We start from the raw sequence: 10,003 nt of genomic DNA, 5'->3' as shown, positions 1-10,003 counted from the left end.
CAACATTCTAATAGGTATACGTGTAATGTTACTTTGAATGCGACCCCCATCCCCCGTATCCGTTACCAACTGTAGGTTTTGTGAGAGCCCCCCTCCCCTACAGTGGTAAGGTTGTTTATGGACGATCACTAAATTTAGAAGTCACCGCAACAAAAAGATTGCAATAGCGGAAATGCTTTATTGAATAAGTGTATAGGTATATTACTAGGCGCTAATGAAAATGTAACAATTTTTTGTCTGGTAATGTACTTTTTATTTATATTTTCGATTTTTTAAACATCACCCACATGAAGTTTATACTTAATTTTAGATCACTCGCCGCCTGATGTGCTCGATTATACATTACACATTCTTTTTAAATTCGTGAAATTTGCAAACTTAACGTCAAAAGTGTCTGTCCGACAATGGCAAAAAAATTGAATTTTTTTCAACATATTGTGTTTTATATTCATATTGAGGCTAAAGTGTGTGTGAGTTTCACAGAATCATCAAGAAAAATATTAAAATTCTACTATCCTACAGATTTATTACTATTCTTCAGAAGTTATAACGAATTTGTTAAACTTTTATCTCAGTTTCAAAAAAATATCTTTTTAATTATTTTTATATACATTTAAAAAAATATTTATGATTTCTAAATATAAAATAATTAAAATACCAGAAAGGCTGAAACAAAATACTAAAATCACAAACCGACTGAACGTGTGAAATTTTTACACAGAAATTTAATTACGCTCAAAAATTGACTTGTCGGACACACGCACACATAATTTCATGCACTGTGCAGTGCGCATTTATGTAAGTTTTCGTAGTTATTTGAATCGATCTATTCGATGTTCGATTCACGAATAGATTTTTTTTTCAAGATTGTCACATATAGAACAAATTACAACACAGATATGTAGGGAAGAGGCTGTTGCATAGATAACATTTTTGTATAATTGCTGTGATTAATTAAATAATCAATTAATTGTTTAATTAATTAATTATTTAACAATATTGTTAACCTTTTGGCTCAGGTTGCGTGATTGATCGCTTGTAAACGGTTTGGATAATAATTTGTATATGTATATAATTTGCCTTACGCAATTATTTACGATGTACAATATATTCATTTATACGCAATACTTATAATTTTCACTTTTATTTTTAACGTATCAGGTATTTATTAAGAGCATCTAAGAGATCGATTGTCAAAGGTAGATAAAATATTTCGTAAACTTATGCAGACGCGAGATAGGCCATTTTTTGTATAGAAAATGTCGATTGCACTAAAATCATTAGTTATATTTTTCCTCTATGAACGCGAACAGGAATTGAGTATCTTCATCACAACCATTGTCTTAGAAAATGATAATGCGGTAAATTATAATTAATTTATTTCCCGATGAGAAAAGAATGATCAGAATTTCATTTTTAGAGAAGTACTTCTATTTATACATGTATTTTATAGATGGTTTTATCTCAAAGATTTTACTGTTAATATTCCTATGATTTTTTTTAGTTTAATTTTATATTTTCAGATTATTAAATTTATAGATTAAAGATTATTTGCTCTGAAGCATTTTTATCCAATTACAAAGGAAGAATAATTTTATAGTCTGAAAGACTCGTATAAATTTTTCTTTATCAAATTTACTTTGAGAAAATCTTTCGTTTTTCTCACCTTTCGAATTCTTTTAGAGACTTTCTTGTCCCTGGGAAAATAATGTAAATCATGAAAATTAGTGCTATTTCGATTTTCACTCAAGGAATATGAACTCTGATTTTTTGGTTTAAGAAAGTCTATTTTTAGAACGTAATGCCAAGTAGAATCTGAGGAAGAACTCTGACTATTCATAAGCTTAGAATTGGTACACTGTGACGATTTTAGTCTACTTATTTATTTAACTAAATTTCAGTAAGTTAAAAAATATTCGGAAAGAGAAATATACATATAGAGACGTCTGCATTCGTTGGAGAGGAGCGTCGTTATTACTTAGTTTTCTAATTTTTATAGGCCGTTAATTCTGTTTAGGTATTTTCAGGAAAGATAATTCCCAGTATAGATGTACCATAAAATGTTAAAAATAATGCTATAATTTATTTTATGTAGTTGAATAATTCTTCACTAAATCAGAATTGATAAAAAAATTTTAAATGGAGTATTGCAAAACGTCAGTCGGTAGAAGTTAATATATAAGTTTAGAAGTTCATTGAGGATATAAATAAACAAACGATTACTTTCTGGTAACTTCACTTTGACGTAAAGTTATTGACAATTCTTAATTTCCACCAATGAATTTTTATTTTTTTACTGCAAATATGCAGAATCACATTTTCTAATTTGTCCATATTACTTTCCTTGTATTAATAGTTATTTATCATTTAATTTATAATATTGCTAAAATTATTATTACTACTATTATTATGTATTATTATTATATACTTGGTAGTTTCTATGAACAATTTATCACGTTTAAACTTTGAAACATTATACTCGACTTCATAATCTATCATTTTAGGCGGGATGAGCGCAAATCTCTTTCTTTCTCAAAAATAATGCTTTACATAAAAAACGCATTCCACGCAGTGAAAAGGTGGTGAAAGTTGTTTCTAAAAATTCAGATAAATTTTTCCTCGAATATTTAGTTAGAGATTTTTTGAACGATATTTCCTTAATGAGATATTGTATGAAATATTGTATGACAGAGAGTAAAAAATGGATAAGGGGAGGTAGAGTAGCATAGAAAAGAGGTCTGGACAAATGTCTGGATAAATGTAACACAGACAAATGCAGAAATTCGAGGATCCTGTTACATTCTGTTACAACGGCCCTCCGAGGAATCGGCTTTTCGCAAGTGAGTCTACAAACTACAAAAATTGTGCGATTCCTAAACACCGATTGTTCGCTATATATTATTTGCATAATTGGCCACAAATTTATTTTCTGACCCTAATTGCGTCCCCAAAAAATTTCGCTCGACCAGCAAGCGAGGAGGGCGACTATCTAAATTTTAACATGACAATTAAGATCGAAATATTTTGAAGATTTCCATTTCCGTTATCTACAGTCAATAAGTAGCGTTCGAAAATAACTGAAAAAGTGACATATTTTCCTAAAAGAGTCTCAAACTAAAGAAAGTATTGTTTAAAGGGAAAAAGGACCCCCAAAATACTTCGATAATACTTATATGTATAAGGTTCTGACTTTACTTTTCCGGATTTCAGGGAGACTCATTTGAACCACAATCTGGATCAACCAGTACAATTGCAATTGCAAAGATATCAATTGAGCCTCTCTTTGTTAACGATTCTCGACTTTAAAATCGATTTGATGCTGGAAGAAATGGACCCTCGTTACATCAGCCAAGATTGGCTCTTTATAAATTTCTCTCGCTCTTTTTCGTACACTCTTGCTACTTGCAAAAAAATAAACATCTCTCGTTATCACTTTTCGTTTCAAACGGATTCAGACAAATACGCTTTGAATCAAAGAACACAATCTTGGTTCCTTTTCCCTATTCTTAATTCAACAAGCAGTATTATTTCTATTCCTTAAAATTCACGATTATTCGGTAACATTATTGAAAAATTGTTTCAATCTGGTTATCTTTTTTCTGGGATTTATCGCAAATAGTATATATTTTTTCCTACCAGATTTGATTGTCAGCTTTTCGAATTTCTCGATTGAGTAGATTTATTTTTTAGTTTAGGTTTTATCATCTGGGACTGATTGTCGACAGGTTTTACAGTAATTTGCAAATCTCCATTTCAATATAACCAGATATAGAGAAAGCACAAACGAAAATGTCCTTTTAGAAATAATTCGGTGAGAATTTGCTTTGATATTGAAAAGAGGAATATTTTGCTCAACGAAAAAGAATTTGACACTGGTTTAATAAGAACCAAGAGCTAATCTTGACAGATGATTCAGACTCGTTTCCCAGCAATAAACTGAGTTTGAAATCGAGTACTTTAGGTTCGAAAGTCCATTTTTCCTTCAATCATGGAGAATCTATATTCTGGGAAGTAGGATTATGAATTGGAAAGAGGATGTACCAGCCAACTGACATTTCGGTGAGAGGAAGATTGTCCAAGTCGATTTCAGCTTCACCTAATCCCTGATTTTTTCCGAATCCTTGTTTCCTTTCCCAAAGCATCACCAGGAGAACCCTGCCGAATGCATCACAGCGAGGATATTTTAAAGTTTCTCGGTATTGCGGATTTCTGGAGTGCTGCACTCGGGTTTTGCGTTTCTGTAGTTTCCGACCTTCAGCACAAAGAAAGGTCTTGATGTATGTATCTGAAATCATCAAAAATTGTATCAGCCTAGAAAGCGGGGTTAAAGTAGTGCTTTTCAATCATCTTGAAATCAGAGAGAGCAAAATTAGATTTTTTTCCTTGAGAGAAATAGCGTGACATCAGAGATGAATAATGCAAATTACACAGGGGTCATATGTATATTACGTAACGCTATTAGAAAGAGGGAGGGTTCAAGAGAAGCTTTTATGGTGGTCCTACTGCGATGAATATTTTCAATCTAATAGCTAAACAAAAATATTAAATTGATATAAGGGGGTGGGGCAAAATAAAAATATTATTTTTTGAAATCTGTTTATGCAGTACATGAAAAAATTTGCAGTATCCTATCAGGATAACTTATAATGAAAGAAATTAGATATCATTACGGACCATCACGACGCTGAATGTTTTTAAAGTTTAAAAATAAAAAAGTTTTTTGATGTTAGAGTATTACATTTTTTTCAATGGATCCTGTTTGAATGGTGAAAAAATCGATATTTATTCAGACTTGAACAAACTTTGTAACTCAGTTACTACAAAATAGCCTAAAGATGCACAATTATCATTGCTATAAGTTATAATTTTTTGTTCAGAAAAGTAAATATAAGTCTCTCTAAAGGAAACAAGAAAAGATTATCTAGAAGTTTTTTACATTCTCATCCATAAGGGGAAATTATAAGTTTTATTTTTTAATTTGAAACAGGCGTTCCATTATACAAATCCCAAAAATGTAATTATTTTTTTGATATTTCAAAGAATTTTAACTTGGCCCCCTAGAGTTCTTTAATCATAAATTTAAGGCTTTCACGATGATTTATTTTGATGAGAAGAGATATTTCGGGTTTCATTCGTGTAAAAAACTACGAATTTTGCTGACGTTTCGTGAACATTGGAGTTCACGAAACATCGGAAAAATTCGTAGTTTTGTACACAAGTGAAACCCGAAATATCTCTTCTCATCAATTTTAACTTGATCAAAATTTATTTTTCCAAAATACGATTATATATTTTTATTATTTAGTATCGAAAACTGTATGTATGAAAAATTTATGCCGACTCTGTTGAATCGTATATTTTTTTAGTACTAATCGTAAAAGTCCCGCTTTTTCTCCTTGGTGCATAAGAAACTACACTGCCATGCAAAAACTTTAGGCCACCTCTTTTCTTATGACTGAATAAATTCTCTTAATTTTAATTAAAGCAGAGCCTATAAAATCTCTCTTTAAAAGGTTGATTGTTTTCGAAATTCTGCATAAAATAAGCACAGGGTGAAGCCAATTTGTCTAGTTTTTAAGTGGAAATTGCAAAATAGTGTAAATTTGAATGTTTTCTTAAATTTTTAATAACTTCAGAAATAGACAATATTTTTCAATGTTCTTGGGCTCATTTTGAAGTTTTTTTAGCGTATCACAACAGCTTGTAAGTATGAATCGTTAAAAATTTCTTTTTGAATTGGAAGAACTTAAAGTTGTAACAAAAAAGTTGGAAAAATTGCAATATATTTTTTGGTAACAAAAATATTTTTGCAAAATATATTAAATATATAATCATGAAGTTTCTATGTACTTTCCTCAAAATATATATTTATTTAACTTTTATTCTGATTTGCCTATAGATAAGATGTTTTCACATTTTTCCAACTTTTTTATTACAACTTCAAGTTGTTGCAATTCGCGCGCCTATGGTGCGCGGGTACGCTCTCGCATTTCGCGCTCGTTTTCCTACGTTTGATGCGAACACTTTAACTAAATTTTTTTAAATATTGTGAATACTATAACTTAAATCGAAAACTATGATTTAAACTTCTGAGGAATTACAGCCATAAATTGTAACTAAATTTTTTTCGATTTGATTTTAAAGTGGGTTCTTAAAGCACCTACGGTTTTGATGATTACATTCTCATTACGAAACTCGCGCTTCGCGCTCGATAATTCGTGCCCACTTCAAAAACTTCATCAAGATAATTTGTAAATCTTTTTAAAATCTATTAAAAATAACGTTTTAAACTTATCGATCTCTTTTACAATCAAAACTGCATTAGAAAATGATTCAACTTCTTGGAAATTTTGTCTAATTAAAAAATTTCATGATAATTGTTTCGGAAAACATTTATTTTACATCTAGCAGAACTTTGGATTCACATTTCCTAACCTATTAAAAAAGTTGTTTTTCCTTTTTTTAGAAAATTTTCAAAATGTTGAAAAGCATATCACTTTTTGACGTTTTATCGAATTTAAAAATGTCATTAGGATAATTTGAAATTTTTTTGCTGTGTTTCACAAAATTTGACAAAAATGTCTAAAACTCATAAAAAATTTGTATTCAAATTTTAAAAAAGCTCAAACTTTCTGAATTTTTGTCTAATCGAAAAATTTAACTGACATGAACTCTCTTGAATGAGAATGTAAAAATAGTTTCAAAATGAGCCAAAGAACATTGAAAAATGTTGATTATTGCGGAAGTTGTTGAAAATTTAAGACAAAATTGAAATTTCCAATATTTTTGCAATATCTACCTAAAAACTAGACAACTTGGCTTCACCTTGGGCTTAATTTATACAGAATTTCAAAAACAATTATCCTTTTAAAGAGAAATTTGTTTAGCTCTGGTATAATTAAAATTAAGATAATTTATTCAGTCGTAAAAAAAGAGATGGCCTAAAACTTTTGCACGGCAGTGTACTTTTTAGAGTGACTGGATTGTTAGTAGAAAGATTAGAATTTTGGAATGAAACTTCATTTGAGCTAAGAAAAAAAATGGTTTTGCATCTGAAAGAAATAATATTTTATGGGATGAAAAAATTGTACCAACTTTGTCTACGTACAATTTTTAATATTGAACAATAATAAAGCATTAGGGGCAACAGAAAATATTATAAAACTAAAATGTTTGAAAAATGTACGAAAAACATGTTTTTAAAAATTTAGATTAGTGCACAGTACATTAAAAAAAAACTTTTACTTGTCACATTTTTATAACAACAAAATAATGGCACGTTTCATCTATAAAAACTGAAGAAATTTTAAGTTTGACATGTAAAACATTTTAAATATGTGGTGATAACTAAATTAAACGAAACATGATTTTTGCATAATTTCTAAAAATTAAAAATTTCACATATTTTTGTTTATTTCTGATTATTTTTCAATGTTTACTACTGTAAAATATACACACAAAAATGTCATAAATTTCTAATCCATAAGTAAACTTGATGAGTTTTCAAAAACTTGAATCTTAATATTCAAAACAGTAGACATTGGCCGGTTTGAACATTTTATTTGCACTTTTTTCGGATACCAAAGGACAACTCTTTTCTTGATTAAAATGGTTCGAATAATTTCAAAATTTTCATTCGTCCCTATTAAAGAGGCAGGCTTTATGTTAGGGTAGCTGAATCAATAATTATATTATTAAAGCTAACTAACACAATTTATCACTAATTACATAAAGAAACGAGAAATAATTTATAACTGGGAAGCATTCAACACCTCTTGAAACAGTCTGAAAAATTATTGCTGCTCATTAGCCTCTATTCAACATTCATTTAAAAAATAATTGGCCCATTAAACTGATTTATGAATATCCGGAATAATTTCGCACAATTCACAATGACTTGGTCGGATCTAATAATGTTAAAATTACGTTTATTTATCGGAATTGTGTGAATTTACAGAGGAAATTTGAGGAGTAAGCGAGCAAAATATGATAAATCCATTTTTTTAGATTTTTTGACCATGGTTTCTGCATATTTCGGAACATAACAATATAATTATTTAACAAGGGTTTGCAAACATAAATTTTATCACATTAACATTTGGGTCATCTTCAAAAATTCCATAATTTGAATTTAAAATTATAGTTTTGAATGCGCAATTTTGAAATAGTTTGATTTTTGAGACCTTGAGATTAAAGTTGTTTAGTTTCAAGCGTTTAAATTCCCAGATATTCGTTTTGAAGTTTGTTAAGCAAGCTTTTTTAGCCAGCAGATTAAACTAATTATTAATATCACTATTCAAAAACAAACATTTGGTAGGTTTTGCTCGAACCCTATAGTTTTCAACTATTTATGACTGTTTTAATATCAATTTTAAAGAAGGATTCCTCACAATTAGAAGACAATGCAGAAACCTCTAAAGCTTGCAAAGCTTATAGAAATTACTTAAATCTCATGGAATTCCTGTTGGCACCCCTTTAAATATTATAAAATCATTTTAAATCTTCACAATATCTTAAAAGCTTTTAAAAACTCTCAAAACAATTGAAATCCTGGGAACTTTCTAGAAATCCGTGAAAATCCTTAGAATTTTTGAAAATGTCCTAAAGCGTTATGGTTCTTATAAAATGCCTCCGAATCTTCTGAAAATCTTTAAAACCGCCTAAAGTTTTGTTAATCTTTTACAAATAATTGAAATGTTAAAAAATTCCTTTAAATTTTTGCAATCTCTTGAAAACTCTTTGGAGTTATAGAAATAACATAAAATATTTTGAATTTTATGAAATTATCTAAACAGTTCAAAGGAGGAGGATCAATAAAACCGGGTTTTGGAACATCTACAGATTGGCCTGAAACATGTTTTATTTTATTCATCTAACTAGGTCTCATAGCCCCTTGAAAGGATTTTTCCTGAGAGTGATCTGATTTCAAGATATAGTCATTTTTAAGTTCGTATTTTACATGGGTTTTCGCACTTTCATTCAAATCATGCTAAGTTTCACATTGTTAGTATTGCTCACGCAAGATCATACTTGGCCGAATACTGCGCACGTATATGCGTTACAACATATGTTAAAGCCATCATTTTTCTCGAGGTACTTAGCCTTCAAAATAGGCCTTATTTTTATACTTTATGAAAAACCGAGCGTATTATTTTAAGGTATTAATTTATTGTTATTAATTTATTATTTTTTAGTTATTTTTTCTTAAGAAACATTTACTGCCGGTCTTAGCCCCTTTGACGCCCTTGGGCAAAGAGGAGTGAGATTAAAATCAACCAAAGTCAGTGGAATAGGAAACAAAACGCTATCGTTCATGTGCGACTGCCGCTTCGCTACGTTCAACTGTTTTCCCCCTCCACATGATAGTCGCGTTTGTTGCCGATGCTTTTAGCTATATTCTCCTTCATTCTTCTTCCACGTTTCGACCTGTTAAAGAGTTCTTATCCACTGTATGTGATATTACTGCGTACATAAATCTGTTCCAGATTATTTTATTGTAGTTTTATTTTATCAGTATCGACTAGTTTCATAGCGATTGTAAGTTTTTTGCACAGATACTTCCTAGGCATGAGAGGCCACACTTTTTTTTAAATCCTTATTATTTAATAGTTCTGTACATCAGTCTCAGATTCTCTTTATTTTTTCAGGTGAAATAATTACTTGCCAATTAAGTTTTAATTACCACTTATTATGCCGCAAAAACAGTGTTCTTGTTGCGGCAAATTCTTAAGACCAAAGAGTCATCTATCAGTAGTTCAGGATTAACGGGCATTAAATGTTCTTAAAACTGCTTTTAATAGCTCCTTAACCATTCAGTCAAAGGTTTGCGATACTTGTCGATGCTTTTCGATTAAAAAGCGTCGGATTACAGATGCAAAAGAGATGAGTTCTTCTGAAAATAATTTATCAAATGTTTTAGAACCAGGTAAGAATCAGATTTATAAAAATTCAGAATCTTCCAGTGAAGATGGAACTTCAGATTCTGACTGTAGGAAAATCAAAC

The 10,003-nt window shown here is 29.9% G+C and overlaps 1 protein-coding gene across 1 annotated transcript in view; it reads right to left on the bottom strand.

Annotated features, from left to right (window-relative positions):
- Positions 1–229: 229 nt before the first annotated feature.
- Positions 230–10,003, bottom strand: part of LOC117174366 (regulating synaptic membrane exocytosis protein 1) — a 522,514-nt gene continuing 512,740 nt past the window's right edge. Inside the window, exon 23 of the mRNA XM_033363427.1 lies at positions 230–4,285. Within this exon, the coding sequence (XP_033219318.1) occupies positions 3,987–4,285 (299 nt within the window). The 3' untranslated portion in view covers positions 230–3,986. The remainder of the gene's footprint in view (positions 4,286–10,003) is intronic.

The sequence above is a fragment of the Belonocnema kinseyi genome, chromosome 6 (genome assembly GCF_010883055.1).
Source record: "Belonocnema kinseyi isolate 2016_QV_RU_SX_M_011 chromosome 6, B_treatae_v1, whole genome shotgun sequence".
In the NCBI taxonomy this organism is placed as follows: Eukaryota; Metazoa; Arthropoda; class Insecta; order Hymenoptera; family Cynipidae; genus Belonocnema; species Belonocnema kinseyi.
This window is presented reverse-complemented; position numbering and strand designations above follow the sequence as displayed.